Source organism: Daucus carota, chromosome 3 (genome assembly GCF_001625215.2).
Source record: "Daucus carota subsp. sativus chromosome 3, DH1 v3.0, whole genome shotgun sequence".
Lineage (NCBI taxonomy): Eukaryota > Viridiplantae > Streptophyta > Magnoliopsida > Apiales > Apiaceae > Daucus > Daucus carota.
This window is the reverse complement of record NC_030383.2, coordinates 63,773,783-63,792,441: the sequence shown is the minus strand read 5'-3', so window position 1 is coordinate 63,792,441 and position 18,659 is coordinate 63,773,783. Positions and strand designations below refer to the sequence as shown.

The 18,659-nt window shown below is 31.9% G+C and overlaps 2 protein-coding genes across 5 annotated transcripts; one reads left to right on the top strand and one right to left on the bottom strand.

Moving 5' to 3' along the window:
• Nucleotides 1–6,668: 6,668 nt before the first annotated feature.
• Nucleotides 6,669–8,199, top strand: LOC108214501 (trans-anol O-methyltransferase 1). The gene is made up of 4 exons (XM_017386517.2): nucleotides 6,669–7,115; nucleotides 7,184–7,497; nucleotides 7,578–7,642; nucleotides 7,719–8,199. The coding sequence occupies exons 1-4, from the start codon at nucleotides 6,724–6,726 to the stop codon at nucleotides 8,016–8,018; spliced, it is 1,071 nt and encodes a 356-aa protein (XP_017242006.1). The 5' UTR covers nucleotides 6,669–6,723; the 3' UTR covers nucleotides 8,019–8,199.
• Nucleotides 8,200–8,515: 316 nt separating this feature from the next.
• On the bottom strand, nucleotides 8,516–14,461 carry LOC108214502 (transcriptional corepressor LEUNIG_HOMOLOG). Of its 4 annotated transcripts, none has more exons than XM_064090276.1 (18): nucleotides 14,322–14,461; nucleotides 13,853–13,949; nucleotides 13,481–13,578; nucleotides 13,288–13,397; nucleotides 12,849–13,129; nucleotides 12,698–12,767; nucleotides 12,484–12,586; nucleotides 12,306–12,355; nucleotides 11,982–12,212; nucleotides 11,481–11,549; nucleotides 11,058–11,279; nucleotides 10,638–10,767; nucleotides 10,443–10,549; nucleotides 10,188–10,337; nucleotides 9,921–10,076; nucleotides 9,700–9,819; nucleotides 9,364–9,561; nucleotides 8,516–8,988 (listed from the first exon to the last, which is right to left on the bottom strand). In XM_064090276.1, exons 2-18 carry the CDS (start codon nucleotides 13,882–13,884, stop codon nucleotides 8,845–8,847), a joined length of 2,271 nt encoding a protein of 756 aa, XP_063946346.1. In that variant the 5' UTR covers nucleotides 13,885–13,949; nucleotides 14,322–14,461; the 3' UTR covers nucleotides 8,516–8,844. The 4 variants fall into 4 exon arrangements, with proteins under 4 accessions (XP_063946346.1, XP_063946348.1, XP_063946347.1 ...); XM_064090278.1 differs by having other exon boundaries at nucleotides 12,015–12,212; XM_064090277.1 differs by having other exon boundaries at nucleotides 12,484–12,577.
• Between the last annotated feature and the right edge of the window lie 4,198 nt (nucleotides 14,462–18,659).

Sequence of the window (18,659 nt, the reverse complement as noted above, 5' to 3'; positions counted from 1 at the left end):
TGGTGATCCAAATTTGGATCAGTACTATTCACTGATCCAAAGTTGGATCACTTTTTGATCACTGCTGAAGAAGAATATGGGGCAATAATGCCTCAAATTTGGATCTTTGGATCACTGCTGGGTTTGCCTTTAGGAACCTGATTATGGTTATGTAGAGATTAACTAGTTACCCTATATGGTCTCTCTCTGTAACATCTAATCTACTGTAAAGACACCAGAGACAACATTTCGTGCCGCAAAATTATGGAAATTTTAGTATTGTGCAACTGAGCTTTAATAATACCAGTCTTTAATCCGTGTCAAGAACTACTAAGTATATAATTCGTAATTTATTATTTAAATTTTAATATAATTTTATTAACATTTTAATATTAACGAGTTGAATTTTAATTAATTTTAACTTATTATACTTTCTCACAAAAATTTAGTTTTTACAACTTATTATCTATTTATAATATTTTTTATATATTGTAAATCAGTAGTATAAATAATAACTAATTTTATTGTCTATTAAGAAGATGCACATTTGTTAATATATATTTTGTATTTTACTTCATATTTGTCTTTCAGTTATTTTATAATATTTATATATCTTAATGATAGTAAGTTACCTTTTTATTTTTTAACTATTTATAAATTTATACTATACTATTAAACTCAAAACATCAAAATTTTGGCCGGTCACTACTTAGCCGAATTATGAGCCTCTATTAACAACGGAATATCGTGTATATATTGATTATTTAATTAAAATTAATTATTTATCTGTCATGTTATTTAAATATATACAATTTTTGATATATAGCAAATACATAAATTTAATCTAATAAATTGAACATCGTAAAAAACAAATTTACTACAGTATTATTTCATTTCCAAATCCTATGAATTTCTCATAGACAATAAAAAAGCGTCTAGAACCGGAGATAGAGACTAATTGATTTCATGTGTCCTACTATCCTCGTAGAGCGAATCTTTGGTTCACAACGTCCAATAAAAACGTTTCCCGCCAAGTCTCTGTCGCACATTTTACGATTAATTATTGGCTCAATTAGAATAATCAACCACCCACTTGCAACCGCAAAGAGATGATTACATTATTCACATATACTTCTCCCCCTACCCTACAACACTACCTCATTACAATACAAAAGATAACGCTCAAATTAAAATCTAAATTAACTTTCATCATATGAGTCCCTTTTCTCAAAGTAAAGAATCTTTGTGTACGAAAATTTTGAATTTATTCGACTGGGAGGTGATGCATTGAAACTAGGCTGGCAATTTGACACGTGACACGCTAACACGAAATGAAACGACACGAAAAAAATGGATATGGGTTTTGATTTTCGATACACGAAACATGAAAGTACACGAACACGAAATTACACGATAGATTTCGTGTCGGATATGGGTTTTCATTTGGGGTACACGAAATACACGAAAGTACACGAAATATTTGTAGATAATATTTATTATATATATGTTATGATATATTAAATATATAATTGAGTAAAAAGTATATATTTATATGTATGTGTGGATATATATTGTAGATACATTATTAAATTTATAGAGAATTGTATACATATATAAATATATCATTCACATTTAATAAATTTATAAAGGAAAATATATATTAAATTCATTTTTTGATTAAAAATATATTAATATTCTTATATATAATATACACAAAAAGTACACGAAATATACACGAAACGATTCGGATCGGATACGGGTTTCAAATTAGGTACACAAAATTAATAACGAGCGGATACGGGTTTCACTTTTGAGTACACGAAACACGAAAATATACGAAATGAAAGTATACGAAACGAAACGATTGCCACCAGTACTCGAAACATAGGATGAAATTTTGGGAAGAGTCATGAGAAATTATTTGCCGGACTCCGATGACAGAGTGGAGGGGGGAGGGACGACTAAGTGCTTGTTTGGTTGCATCCGGGAATTTTAAGAGGATGATTTTTGTGCATGTCTCGTGTTAAGATACATGCAGTATTCTATCTGTTTTTTAATATATGATGTTTGACTTTTTGACACACACTATTAAGTGCTTTGATCGGTTAGTTACAAATATTATTTTTGAATTTTTTCTGAATAAAAATATATAATCAAAATTTTAATTCACAAAAAAAATCACTTAAAAATAACAAATTTTACTAGCCGGTCAACCCTCTTAAAGGTATGTGCCCAAATTAAACGTAACATATAAAAAAATAGAGGAAGTTTAAGATAAATATGGGGTTTTTATCTAACAATTTAATATTTTGGAGGTATTGGTTTTCAATATGATACTCTTATTTAACTTTCGAGTGAGGGTAAGATTTTAGAAGATTTAGTTCTCAACGTCTTGTACAATTTTTTCTAGACAAGTACTCAAAATCTCTTACAATTTTTTCGTTCAGACCCTTCATAATTGTTAAGAACTACGAAAGTATTCCCTCCGTCCCTATTTATCTGTCCACTTTGGAAGTAAAAATTTGTCCCTATTTATCTGTCCATTTATACTTTCAAAACTAATTTAATGATTGTTTTTCAAATATATCTCCATAATTTCAATTTTCAAGGCTTGACTTATTTAAAACTTGGTTGAATTCATGTTTTCAAGACATAAAGTAGGGGTATTCCACCATTTTCAAGATATTAATTAGAGGTATTTAATGAAAAAGTTCATACAATCAATTATTCCTTGGTATGTGTTCTTTTTTCCAAAATGGACAGATAAAAAGGGACGGAGGGAGTATCTGCAAAGAAATAAACGTATACTCCCTCCATGGAAATATAGGTTGTTTGACTTTTTGGCACACATCTCTAAGTCTTTTGACCGCTTAGTTAAAATGGTTATTTTTAAAAAAAATATTCCCAAATTAAATATTAATTATATATTTTTATTCAGAAAAAGAAAATTTCAAAAATAATGATTTTAGCTATGCGGTCAAAGGACCTCAAAATGTGTGTCAAAAAATCAAACGACTTATATTTCAAAACAGAAGTAGTACTTTCGCGCGATATAATTACCTCATAATAATAAGAAGAAAAATATAATACGATGTTTTTGTGCATCCAAATTGCAAAATTTCGGTGTCAATGGCATTAGATAGCTCATAGATAGCATCTGAAATATATCGAGGAAAATGATGATATGAATTAGAATAGGAACCTGTTGGACAATGAGACTCCGTAACAGCATTCATGTGATTTTAATTAGAATAGGATGTTGGCATCATGTAACTTTTTCTAAAATAAATATATATTTTTTTGAATACAAACACTTTATTACTGTAACATTTAATTTGGGCCTGACATGTGTTCTTTTAGGAATCTTTTGTTCACCAAATTCAACTTCTTGTACCTGTTGATCTAAGTGGATCATATTGAAATATAGCTTACAGGCTGATGTTATTGGGCTGGTACCATTAGAAAAACAAATTGGGCCAGAGAATTAGTACCTATTGACTTTTTACACGTTACTGTACAAATAAGTATTTTCAACTTATAATTTCAGAAGTCGGGCTTTTAAACTCGACCAATATAGAACGTTTGACTTATTTTATAAATCATCTGTGAGATTTGATTTGAATATGTTTTTCTGTCATATTTTGTTCTCAATCATGTCCTGTAAAACTTTATGGGGAGTAATCTTAAAAAAAAGTGCTTCTTATTTAAAGTAAATAAATGAATTACAAATTAAAAACAAATTATGATTTATAAGTGACTAAACTGTTTGGGAAAAAGGTATAAGTCCTGAAACAAGATTAGGATTTTCAGATTTCTAAATGTGTGTATGATTTTTTACACAAACGAGTAAAAAAATTTAGAAATCGCCATTCTTATCGAAAGAAGTGAGAAGTGATGATAGCCAGACATGCGCTATGTGATAGTGTTATGTTTTGTTCTCGGTCATGTTCCATAATTTCATAGAACGTTGATCATGTTTAAAACCAATGTTCTAAAAATTCTCGATTTAACCGATTAATCCCCGACTAATCCCCTGCAACGTCGGCCACCGATCCGATTTTTGAAATCCGATTAATCCTTATATATATTTCTTAATCGAAGTATATGTGATAAATTATGAAAATTAAAATACTATATTACTTTAAATGTGAATAATTATAGAGTTTATGAATATAGTAAATATATTAGTTACTAAATAGATGATATAATAATAACTAAATATTAAATAATATTTTAATATTAAAATAAAACCGATTTTAACTCCGATTAATCATTCCGATTAATCCCCGATTTCCGATTAATCCTTGAATCGTAGCTCAACCGATTAGATCCGATTCCCGATTTATGTAACACTGTTTAAAACATAATAGTCCAGTTATTTGTAGAACTGATCAACCATCAATAACCATTTGTTCAAATGGAATTTTCTCTTCTTCACTTTAAAAATTCAGATAATCTGAATCTTCGCAAAAACGGGATGAATACGTGCAGCGCCATAGCAATGGTGTTGGAGGCACTGAAATAATCTAAAATAGACACTTATACTAAAATTTATAAAATTTTATTAAAAAAATAAAATCTTAAACATAAGTCACAGGACTATATTTTATAAAAATATTGAAATATGTGTCAAAATAGTAGAAGAAAAAATGTATAAAATTAAATAGAAGATACTCCCTCCGTCCCACCAGGATATTTACGTTCACTGTTTGCACGTATTTTGAGGTTCTTATAAAATATAATTCAATAATATTTTTATAATTTTTTTTTGAATAAAAGTTTAAACGTCAAATTTTTTTTCAACATTTTTTTTAAAATAAATATATAATATAAGTATATTTTATGGAAACTTTAAAATACGTGTCAAAAATTAACGCAAAAAACCTGATGTCGTCGAAAGTACAGGAATAATCAAATCGAGACTGAGACCCACTTTTGAACCTAATTGGCAAATATTTTGTCAGTTGTGGTGGGTGAAAATGAACAAAGCAAATCATCGCAGCCTTTATCTAGCGTCCATCACACCTGCCAAAAACATTATATGATCCATTTTCTTTTGTATTTCCTGAAAAAATCACGATTTTTTCAAGATGAAAAGATTTAATTGAATATTAAAAGAATCACATGATATTTTATAAATAAAGTCAAATAAATACAAAAAATTAGTCGCCGTCTTCATGAATAGACGCTCAAAAGATATATTAAAAATAATATATGAGATAATTGCAATTCGGACCCCTAACTTTCATTCAAAAATGATATTTTTATGAACAAAAGTTAGGAGGTCCAGATTACAATTACCTCATAATATATTTACTTATATCTGGCCATAATCCGCTTTACCATAATACGTTTATCTACCATGTAATTCTTACAAAAACTAAGTTATACAAAAATGTATTAAATATAAATATTCAATCATGTTTTGCCATATTCAATACAAACTATGAAGATAAATAAATCAGCCCACTTAAATTCCACCGTTTATGTTGTAATTCTAAATCATTATTCAAAAGTTACCAATTTAATCTATTAATTATTATAATTCTACGTCGATTCAATTTTCAAAATCTAATCAAACATCATATATCTTTTTCCAGAAAATATTAATAAATTTAATAATTTAAATATCATGATATTTAATAAAATTTGATGATCTCTATTATTTGAATCTTTAAATAATTGTTATATCAGTCAAGAGCATGTTTGTATGGGCTTAAAACCTGTATTTTAACGTCATTTTCGACTTTAAGCTGAAAAGTCAGAAATTTTTTCAGTAACTTAATCTTTTGATTTTTTTGATAAAATTACTCATAAAACATAAATTATTCGTAAATCATTTTTATTTTTATTATTATATTTTTAATAACTCATAATTCATTAATAAATCAAAATAATCTAAACATAGATCTTAAAGTCCGAGATTATCACATCAAATCACCATAAGTAATGAGTCACCTTAAACTCTCAGCCAAACACATACGAAGTCGGATTTACAATACTCCAAACTAACACCTACTACGGCCATCAAATATTTAAATGACGAGCAATTCCACGTTCGTGTACTAAGTACTACCGTTGAAGCACATTTCAACATTATCTAAAAGCTTACCAACAACACAGGACAATTTTTTTTAATCCTTCCAGCCAAATGTAACCAGTATCGTAAAAAGCGCATTAAGTGGCCGTCTAAACGGAATCGGTCATAAAGCGTTTCGATTTTGTACTAAGAGGAAGATTAAGCGTTTTTGAAGATTAAGCGGTCTTTAAGCGGTCAAAATGATATCGACTTGCTAATTTTTTAATTTTAAAATATTAATTTTTTTTATAATATAACTATAATTATATTTAAAAAATTAAAATATATATTTTATCCAAAATATTAAAAATTTAAATTCTTGTCACAACATATATCATCTTTAAATATATTAATATTATAACTAAAAATTTAATTTATATTTTATTGATCCGCTTAAAATTACTCTTAAGCGTCTGCTTTATTGCTTAAACGCTAGAAGATGCTTTCGTCGCTTTGAAACCAATTTACGCTTTTCGCAACATTGAATGTAACACAAACTACATGCACTATTGCACTCACCTACCCTGTTAAATCATCTGTTTCAAATTATTAAAATCTTCCACATTCAATGTCAACAATGCATCAACTGGCCATGCAACAATTCGAGATCTAACTCTATAAATAAGCACCTCCAAAGGACTTACCAAAGACAAGAAAACAGAGCCATGGCATCACATGATCAAGAAGCCTTCTTGACTGCAATGCAGATAGTGAATTCTTCGACGGTTCACGGGGTCTTAAGTGCCCTCTTTGAGCTCAGTGTCTTTGACATTGTTGCGCAGAAAGCTGGCTACAATGGCTACCTGCATCCTGATGAAATCGCTGCCAGCCTTCCCACGAAGAACCCTGAGGCCTCGGAAATGCTTGATCGTATGCTTCGCTTGCTGGCTAGCCACGATATCGTTAAATGCAAGCTTGTGAAGGATAGTGGCAATGCTCTTCTGACAAGGGCCTATGGCCTGACACCGATCTCTCGGTATTTTGTTCAGGGTGTGGCTGGACCTTGTCTGGTTCCTTATCATCAATTCATTCATCACAGAGAAATGCAGAATTGTTGGTTAGTTCGAATCCTCTCCTAATTTTATTCATAAATCAGTCCTTACAGTGATTTACGACGTCTTGCAGGTATAAACTCAAAGATTCAATCCTTGATGGAGGGATTCCGTTTAATCTATCTCATGACGGAGCCAATGTGTTTGAGTACCTAGAGAAAGATAAACATCTCGCGAGTCTCTTGAGCGAAGCAATGGATAAATCTATCGCTACTTCCATGGACATTCTTCTAAAGATGTACAAAGGATTCGAGGGAGTGAAACAAGTGGTGGATGTTGGGGGTGCTCATGGCGCAACTCTAAGTTGCATTGTTTCTCTGAACCCTCATGTCAAGGGCATCAATTTCGACTTGCCTCATGTGGTTAAAGATGCACCTAAGTTGCCAGGTACATTTTATGCATGTGTCAGACGTCCTACTTCCGAGTGAGACATATAAGATTACGTTCTAAATCTATAAATCTGTCAGGTATTGATCATGTCGGAGGAGATATGTTTGTATCTGTGCCTAAAGGAGATGCTGTGGTGCTTCAGGTAAGTGCAAAGCAATGGTTTAAAGTTCTAACTAGTCAAATTCTACTTCCTAGCTCTCAGTGAGTGAATTATGCAGAGGGTACTTCATGACTGGACCGACGAAGAAAGCGTGAAGATTTTGAAGAAGTGTTATGAAGCCATACCAGATTACGGCAAAGTGGTTATCATAGAGATGATACATTCAGAGCTCCCGGAAACTGATGTCATTGCCAAGAACACGTCTCAGGTGGATATACGAATGATGGTTGTAACCCATGGCGGAAAAGAGAGGACTGCCAAAGAATTTCAAATGCTGGGAAAAGAAGCAGGGTTTGCAAGCTCCAGGTATATATGCGGGGCAGATTTATACGGTGTTGTTGAGTTGTACAAGAAATGAATCTGCACAATCTTTCCCAGAGTAGCACAACGCAACTCTGTTGCGCTTATTTGGTTGTAATAATTTTGTCACACGTTTCCGCATGTCATGTAATCAGATTGTATCAAGAACGCCATTTCTTGAACAATCATATGCACTAATTCTGCTGATTGAACAATAAAATTCTCAGTTTTTCGCTTTAGTATCGTTTTTGGTTCAAGAATATGTACATGGGTACATCTCAGCTCTTTGAACAACTGATAGCTATCATCACCGAACGATACTAATGCTGTGATTATCATCACCGAACGATACTAATGCTGTGATTGCAAAGAATGCAATGGGTCTGCAGTAGCAGGCCATTATCCCCCAAGTTCGTGTACAGAAAACACTCGCCTGGCGGGATGGGGTAATCAGTATCTGTATAAATACCGGGAATCAAAAACAGGTTACTATACTATATTCTACCCAACTAAAACAAAAAAAAAAAAAAAACATTTTTAACCAAGAAAAACAAATTGAATATCCAACATGAAATATAGCATTAAAATTCAGCAGTACTATTACTTTTCTACTGTTATTGTAATATCGATGGCTAAGAAGAATCTAAAATCCTTAATCTTCCGGAGAGCTCACTAAGTGTTCCTCTCCGATCTGCTATCTTTAAACCAAAATGACGCTGTAGGTATAATTTCTATCATTGACACAACAAAACAAAACATTCTATAAATATGAGAGAGATACTCAGAAACTTTTACACAATGTCCTCAAGAGACAGCTCTGATGGTTCAGAATACAGTTGATACCAGCGTTGCTCAGCTCCAAACAGTGTAATTTACCAGAAATATTATTTCCATAACTTCACAGAACTGTCGTGACTTCCAGAAGCAACCATTCCTGTAACAGGGGACTGTGCTAATGCAGCAATCATATGTTCATGTGCTGGCACTGTCATTCTTTTGTTCTCGGCCATATTCCACAACTCTAAGGACTGCACAGAATGTTCAAAAATATAGTGTTAGCAAAGTACTGATACTTAAACACATTATATCGTGGTATTTAAAGGTCAACATGTCAATTGTCACACATCTAGACAATGATCGATTGTCTTTAGGTACCAATATTGACAATTTTAACTGGTCCACTTATTTCCAAATTCAAAAATAGAAGTAACAAGTCACAGATTGAAGCATCGCAAGTTTAAACTAGGTTCTTGGCAATTCAGATCATACAAGTATGGGGAAAAAAAATAACCCCCGATAACCTAATTATCCAAGAGACTAATCCATAATGCTGGACTAATAGCAAAATATCTTGGTGTAATGTTTAAAACAAAGTCAAGAAACAAAGACAATCAGATGAATACCGTCATTCCACCAATCACCAAGAGAGCTGAATAGCTTGGATGAAAAGCACACGAATGGAACTGGTTTCCGTTTGAGCTAAAATCATGAATGCATTCGCCAGAGGTCAATGACCAAACTTTCACAGACTCTTCACAAACGGAAGCCAAATAATCACCATTTAGATCCCAGCATAGGTAGTTAATCACACTGCTGTGTCCCTGATAAGACACCAAGATAAGAAAAAAGGGTGGGAACCCAATTTTGTGATTAGCACATGAGAAGATATGCAAGAGGGTCAAACCAACAATATATATGAAGTTTTGGCAACACTTGACAAATAGCATTAAATGCCAGACCTGGAAAGAATGTGTTTGCATGTCAGTTTCAACATCAAAGAGGGACACAACTTTATCTGATGCTGCTGCTAATAGGCGACCACTTACTGGTTGAAATCTCACTTGTGAACTACCTCCTTGCTGATAAGAGCAATATATAGACAACGAAAGATAAAAAGTTACAATTTAACAAAATCACATTTGTTTGGGAGACAAAAGGTATACAAGTTTCATGAACAAACCTTTGAAACTCGAGTACACGTAAATGGATTAATGTTCCAGTAACGAATTTCATTGTTACCATCACAAAAACAGAACATGTCATTCTTCTTTGGATGAAAGTCTAGGGACATGACCTGAGAAGGGTGCCCAGTATAAGCATGCAGACAGTAGCTTGGCTGCAAGGACAAGTCAGAGGCGATATACTAAAACGTTAAGTCACACGGTACAAAGGCCGAGTCCTATTCAGAATAAAAAACAAGTATACACAACTGAGTTTAGATAATTACATTAGCTGCATCCCACAATCTTACAGAATTGTCAAATGAAGTTGTCAGCAGTTGAGTTGAATTAGGCCTGAAACGAACATCTGAAATCAAGTTCGTATGCTCTTCAGGAGTGCTCTCTGTTTTCAAGGTATCCATGTTCCAAATAACAGCCTGTCAAATGATCAGCACTAATTAATATACACATACTCTCGTCCGCCATTACTCTGTTATAAGAAGAGACAATATGGTTTAAAACATTGCAGTGTTTTTGGTTACCTTCTTCTCATGACCGGCACTAGCTAACAGCTTCCCATCGGAAGAGAAATGGCAGCATGTGATTTTATTTCTGGTCCGTATACAACCAACTTCTCCGAAAGAGAATCCTGATATATAGGCCATGAAAGTCATAGAGTCAACAGTTCTGTGCAAAACCCTGAACTTTGAGAAAACATAACCAACAAGGTACATTACCTTTAGAAGACTCTGTCTTATGTTCAGTAAGATTTTGTTTAATCGTGCCGTATAAAGTTCGGCCATCTTCACCATCATTTGACAAAAAGGAGTCAACGTCTCCCACATCTCCAAAATGTTCCAAGTCATCCTGCGATATGAAATGTTCTTTGTGCATCAAGGCAATGTTTCGTATCAAGTCGTTCATAAACTTTACCCTTTTTTGGACATATCATCACAAGCTTGATACTCTATGCGCACACATATAGTAAGAAAATAATGCATATTTCATCAATTAATTGAGTTAAAGAAAGCAAAGAACAGTAAATTTAGGAGTTCATTCAACATTGGTATAGTTTAAATAAGTAATATTTTCTAAGATGCAAAATAATACCAGCATACAGATTGAAGAGTATGTCTGTGAAAAATATTAGGACCTACCAACTGATTTGCAGGTGATGTGAGACCTGCTGTTTCTGAACCATACATCATCAACCCTTTTTGTCCACTGCTTACATGCTGCAGACTACTAGCAGTATTAACCCCATCACCAGGTGTATGAGTTGATGCTGGGGAGTTGGGTGAAGGACCTACAGTATTTCCCGTACCAGTACTATTAGCTGGTCCAGAAGACGAGTGTTGTTTCCTTTTTCGATTATTATTCTGCACGGTGATAACAATTTAAAGTGTTAACAGATATACCACAAAAGCAAATAACAGAGGGGAGAACATACAAGTGCCATAGTTGAAAATTGTGCCTCATCACAACTTGTATGGTAGGGGACTGGAAAGTTTTACCAGTATATGTACATCTTAATTATGGCTCTTAAAATTTCTTCTAGAGATATAGGATAGAGATCAAACCTGCTGTTGCAGTTGCTGTTGCGATAACTGGTCATGCTGAGAGGATGATTGTTGCATTTGAGTCATCATCTGAGATGCATAAAAAACTGAATCAGATATTTAGCTACTACAATGCAGTGATTCTCTCATTCTTGGCATGTTTTCTAAACAAGTTGAAGCAGTGTATGCACATAGTTAAGCAGCAAATACGGGACAGACATATCACATGTCTCAGGCTCAAATTGAGGCTCAAATTGCAGAAGGCATTGGTATACGCAGGTAAAAGAATATAAAAGGAAAAAAGCTAATATATACACGCTTTGAGCAATCCGTTAATTTCCCTCTGAATATGAAAAAATTCATATGCAACTTATATCACCGTGTGCATGCACCTTTCAATCTACCAGTTGATCTTAAAGCTCATTACAAAAAAACAGGGGTAATAAAATGCACACATTGCATCTATCAGTGGATGCGATATTTATATTACTTAGCGATGTCTATAACATTTTGTTTTTTAACCTTTGGTGAACATATAGATCCATCATTTCTTGCCTGCTGAGCATCTTTTACATTTAATCCACCCCGTGGTAATCCACCAAACCCGTAGTTAGGTGAGTTTCCAAGACTCCCTTGTGCCTGAGCTTGGGCTAACGCCTGTTGGTTTGGTGACGCCAAGAGAAATTGATTCTGGTTCTGTAGATTCGGCCGCTGTACTTGTAGACCTGAATTCGGCCGTAGTTGATCAATTCCCTGAATTATAACGAATGGTCAAGCATACACGCTAATGCTATTTTGTGAAAGAATAAAACAATGCTGCACTTAACAAAAATATGTATGGCTCACCGTAAGAGGCCAACCCTTCAGTGGAAGACCGGTGACTCCTTGATTTAATCCTGAAGAAAAAGCAATGTGATTGAGTGAATATATTTACACATTCCTTCTTATATAGTATAATATTTATTTGGCAGAATTGGTAAGGAACTCATATAATAAAAATTAGCTCTGGTAGTGTTCCCCGCACCTGGCATACCAGACTTTGACTGCAAGATTGCTTGTCCATATATGGATGATGCTTGTGAAGGCAAAGATTTCTGATTGCCCAAGTTCACTTCAGTCTTCATGTCCTAAAAGTATCAATTAGTCACAAGTGAATGAACAAGAAAAACAGACAAACTTGCAATACTGCAAGCATATTATCATCATAGATAGAAAGAGCATATACTTTAATTACTTACATTGGTCATTTGGGGACGCATTTGCTGCAAAGACCCAGACATGTTCCCAGAATTTCCTTGAAGCAACTGGCTGAATCAATAACAAACAACGCGATGAAACAAATATATTAACCTTTATATCCTTAATCAATATACAGTTTATAGAATATACCCTTGGTGATTAGCTGCGGATCTAAGCAGGGCCATCTTATTGGCATCAATTAGAGCAGGTGATGCTTCTGAATCTACCGAATGAGGATGTTTCATCCGCTCTTCATACATTTTCATAGCCAAGACACTGGCTGATGGTTGTCCCATCATTCCTTCAGAATTCATAGTATTTACTGGGCCCCCAAGGGATGAATGACCAGGATCCCTTCGTTGCAATTGTGCATTCCGTTGCTGCATAAGTTGCAACTGCTGTTGGTGCTCTCTTACTTTGATTTGTTGTGTCTAAAAAGTCATTAAACAAAATCACAAAACATAGCACAATGTTAATCATATAAAAATTCAAAATACACCTTCCTTTCTAAGAAAAAATCCCAATAACTCAATTGTATAACAATATCCCAAAACAATGGCAAAAATATCATTTCAGAATCTGTAAACACCTCAATGTAAGACGCAGCAGCCTCCGAATGCTTGTCATTAGTTCTTGCAATGAAAATGTCCCAGAAAACAGACCACCACTCAAAGAGAAATCCCCCAGGCGCATCGATAGCTGCATAATTAAAATTTATTATTCAGGAGCAACTCAGAAAAACAAAGTCAACAAAAATTCAATTCGATCACTAAATGCATTACCTACGGGGTCATTAGCAACCTTCCCCTCGGCCATAAAAGCTTTCGCCGATGAATGTAGTTTTCTTTTCAGTAAATAATCGTATATATAAACATCAAGCCTAAACACCAAAAAAAATATCAAAAACCATCACTTTAAAAATCAAGATATCCACTTTTAACAAACACACATGAAATAATTCATATACATACATCTCTCTCTCTCTCTCGCTCACACACACACACACAACACATACACACACTCCCAACTCCCAAGACACCACACACCACAACACACACACCAGATACACATACAAACCACCACACACACACAACACATGGAGGGAGAGGGGGGGGGGGGGGGGGGAATTCAGACATATAAATCAGAGAGCATACATCTTATCAGCTTCCCAATTACTCTGTGCCATGATTGGCTTCAATTCCCAACACCAAAAAAGTCAATACAGTCCTGATACCAATCAAAACCTGCAAACTGCATAAAAAATCAATCTTTACAACAAAATTCACCTGAAAAACCCCAAACAATCAAAACCCTGCATTTCCAATCAAACAAAGATCCCCCATCAAAAACACTAATCCACAGCAAAACCCCACCAATTAAAAATCAAAACTTTATCAAATTAATCAACTCAAAACCCAAAAACCCAAATAAATAAATAAATAATCTTACCATCTTAAACCCACATAATTCTCACAATTCTTTCACTAATTCAAATTCTTCACACACAAAAAAAAAATCAAAAAAAAAAAAACAATCTTGAAGCTTAAAGTACCAACAGCCAAATTAATCAAGATTAACACAAAGAATGCACATGATCATGATCAAGAACAAGATTAAACTTACATGAAGTTGAGAAAAATGGGTTTTTAAGGGAAATTGAGTTGAAGTGAAGTGCTTGACGAAGAGGAGAAAATATCAAGGTGTATGACAGAGCTTGTGTATGTGACTGTATGTATAGTGTGTGTGTATAATATACTGGGGACAGCAGAAACAGCAGTTTGGGCTCCGGGTTTGCCCAGCGTGGACGCGGTGTTGTGTGTTAGAATATGATTGTAGGCCCGTTTTGTAAGATCTGATTTCAGAAGTAAAATCATTTTGGGTGAATAAGGTATGTGATCAAGCGTATTTGGTATGTTTTACAATGATATTTACCGGATTAGTGAAATCCGAAAGTTATGGTTATGTGTTTTTTGACTGAATATGGTTTGTGTAATTGCTTGAAAGTTGAATGCAGTAGGATTGACTTTAAAATCAGTAGTTGATTTGATGTCGGAAATGATGAGTAAATATACTTGTATTTTGATGACCGTCGAAAAGTTTGATGTCGGAAATGATGAGTAAATATATTTGTATTTTGATGATTATCGAAAGAATATTATATCATTGATAACTCAGAAATGAATTTTTCTGATAAAAGAAATCATATGATTCATGAGGAACTCAAATTTGTTGTGATGTCCATCTGTTATTGATCAAATCTGATTATAATTGAAAAAAGAATCGAGATTGATTGTTATTTAAAAAGAGGATTGACTTTTACATATATTAAAAAAGTTATTAAAAATCTGTCAAGAACATGAAAACGATGAATACAGACATACATTTAGTCAACAAATGAATAGCGAAATCATATGCTCCGTGACTTGGATGATAAATTTCTTCTGTTTTAACGAGAGATTCGAATTTGCTATAATGATCAGTTGTTATAGATCAAATCTAAATTATAACCAAAAAGGAATCGAGATAGACCACAATTGAAAGAGAAGACTAACTTTTACATGCATAAAAAAAAATTATGTTTTGAATCTATCAAGAACTTCATAAAGGATGAATATATATATATATATATATAAATTTAGGCAATAATGAACACATAATCATCTGCTCTATTAGTTAGTTACTTGAAGAGTGGACGAGTTCTCGTGTTTAAACTTGAGAATCACATAATTGATAAAGAAAGTTCGAGATATCTTATTAGGTTCAAATAATACATACATATATACATACATCAAATTTGTCCACTTAATTTTTTTGGCGGGGGCGGGAACGAGGGAGGTGGAGGCCACTAAAAAGGAATCAAATTTGTCCAAATCGCGGGAAAAGGTTAACTTATGTTTTTGATAAAAAAAAAAAAAGAATCCAAAATTTTAAAAAAAAAAAAAAATACTTGAATTCAGATAAATAGTGAAAAAAAGAATTAAACATTTTTCATGACTAGATTGAAATTCTCTCATATTCGAATTCGAGTATCGCATGATTTTTTTATTATGTTTAGTTGATGTATATCATTTTTTTTTTTGATATAGCAGAAACTAGAAAAAAAGTAAGACATGTCATAATTGGTAAAGATTGACTTTGTATCTCGAATAAAAAATATTTTTAAAAATTGAAAGGGTTTTCTTTCATGTTTTCATGATCGAGATGGATCTTCAAAATCTATGAAGTTATTATTAGATCATGTATACCTAAATATACTTAATAATGAGATTAGTTAATAAATATTAATATCGTCACAAGAAATTTATAAGAGCTCGCTGATAATATACTAATTGAAAACACAATATTATATCTTAGTTAGTCGATTGGTCAAACAATTGATATTTTGATCAATTAATTAATGGATGTTTTGTTTTAAAATATATTTAATGGGTCAACAATTTTCAATTTAAAATATATTTTAATATTATAATTTACGCATAATTTTTGAACTCATCATATTTAAATCTATTTTAAAACACATACGTGTGTGTGTTTGTGTGTATATGTATGTATGTATGTACGTGTGTGTACGTATGTATGTATTTGCTCGATACAAATCAAATCAAATTAGAATAAAAACTACAAAATACATACTTAATCCTGACCATTAAATGAATTTAATTTAATGATCCCTATACGTCATCAAACGTAATTAAAATATAACCTACTACACATTATCTTACATAATCCCTTCCGTTTTCAATTTGATTTTTCTTGTCAATTGATGCATTTTTTGATACATGACTTTATATATGTTCTTTTATATTCCAATGATCAATTTGCATATAATGAAGGAAAATGACGGTACAATATGCGTCCAAGTGAGATATATGAGAAATGAATGATGCAATGATAATGGATGGGCATTGCGTAGAAAAAGGGGGTCAAATTATAATTTTATGGCGGTAATTGTGCAAGATGGGGAGACATTTTGTAATTTGTAAAACAATTTCTAATTTTTTGATGGATGGTGATATTATATTTTGACTTATTCTAATAGAGACTAAGGAGTCGTTTGTTAAATCTGAACAATTATCGTTGGAACTTCTGGATGATCAGTCTCTTAATTTTTGGATGAATGATTTTGTTTGTTAAAAACTTTTTGATTTAGTTGGATAATAAGTAATTATCAATATCTCTGATGAGTAATATTAGCACAAAATATTTTTCGCTACATGATCATGGCGGCAACCATTTTTTTTTATACATTACTATTCTCTTCCGTGTTACTAAACTGGACCATATTCTTTTTTTAATTATAAATAATAATAATAATAATGTAATTTCACTTGTAATTTTTTCATTACGTTTTTTTATTTGATTAACTGTATTATATTATTTTTATTGTTAGATTTATATGTAAATAATTTTTTTGATTAATATGAGTATTCAACATATCAACATGGAATTGCTTATTATTTTTTTAGCCGCGATTTATAAAGTATGTGATATCAACAACAAATCATATGTTCAAGTGTAGAAACAAATTCAATCTAGCAAAACACATGAGTTGGAGAAGAAATGTCAGGTTGTATCGTCCAAACAAATTTTTGAAGACCTTTTTCAAACAAAATAAAATTAAACAGTCTTAACAAGACCTGTCCTCAATAAACCACCAAAATCTCTCATTCAGTTTTTAACAATGAACCCTAATTTAGAATAGATTTGATTTTTTTTTTTCTAAATAAATAGATTTGATTTTTCTTTTATATAAAAAATAGGTTTAGTGATTTCGACTTTAGAGTGGGGTGATATCATGATGAATAGGGGTTAATATTAAGATGACATCATGATGATATTATCTAGATGGTGAGGACATAGTAAAATAAGTTAATAAAATAATTTCTAATTTCTAGATTAACGGGATTTTAATTTCAGCAAATTTCTTAAGTATGAATTTAGATAGTCATATGGGGAAGATATAGTAAAATAGGACCATCATTTTGTATCAAATTTCTAAAATTTAAATCTAGAAAGTTAATAGCTAATCTATTATACTTGCTCTTGTAACATACGTTTCAAGACATTTTACACTAAAAATTTAACCAAATACTAACAAATTTTAAAAACATGTTCCATTCACGATATATTTCTTTCTTTTTTTCTTAAAAAGATTATCTTTATATTTTTTCATGATTCTCTCCTCAATCCTCACTTTCTTTTCTCCGCAAATATAGTTCATGAATATTTTATTACATTACGTCTTTATTCCATTCTTCAAGTGAATACAAAATCAACTATATAATTAATAGAGCGCATAATAATATCTCAATCACCCCTTGTTCGCATTTTCCAGTACGGTTCAAAATACAACAAATTATAATAACTCCAACTCCTAAATTCTTTTAAAATACTAAACTATATTCGAATACAGTTCAATAGTATAGAAAATTAATTAAAATTTTATTATTTCATTTTATTAACTATATAAAAAATATACAATCTTATAAATTTTCAATAACAACAATACCTGTGCATGAGTTTAGTAAAAAATGAGTACTCCTCGGAAAAGACTCAACGAGGTTTAGTTGATTAATTTATCGATTGAATAATCAAAATTAATTATTTTATAACTATTTTTATTTATAAATAAATCTTGATATATTTGATATTTACTACTCGCTCTGTTTTTTAATATCTAACATTTGATTTTTTGACACACGCTTTTAAGTGTTTTGACCATGTAGTTAAAGTACTATATTTGAAATTTTCTTTTTTTGAATAAAAATATGTAATCAAAATTTTAATACACAAAAAATTACAACTAAAAATAATAATATTTATTATCCGATCAGCCCACATATGTGCTTAAGTTAAAAGTGACATATAAAAAAAAAATACAAAATAAGCCATATAACTAGCAATTACTAGCAATTTACCCATTTCTCGATAATTTCTCAAAATAGTCCTCAAACTACTCAT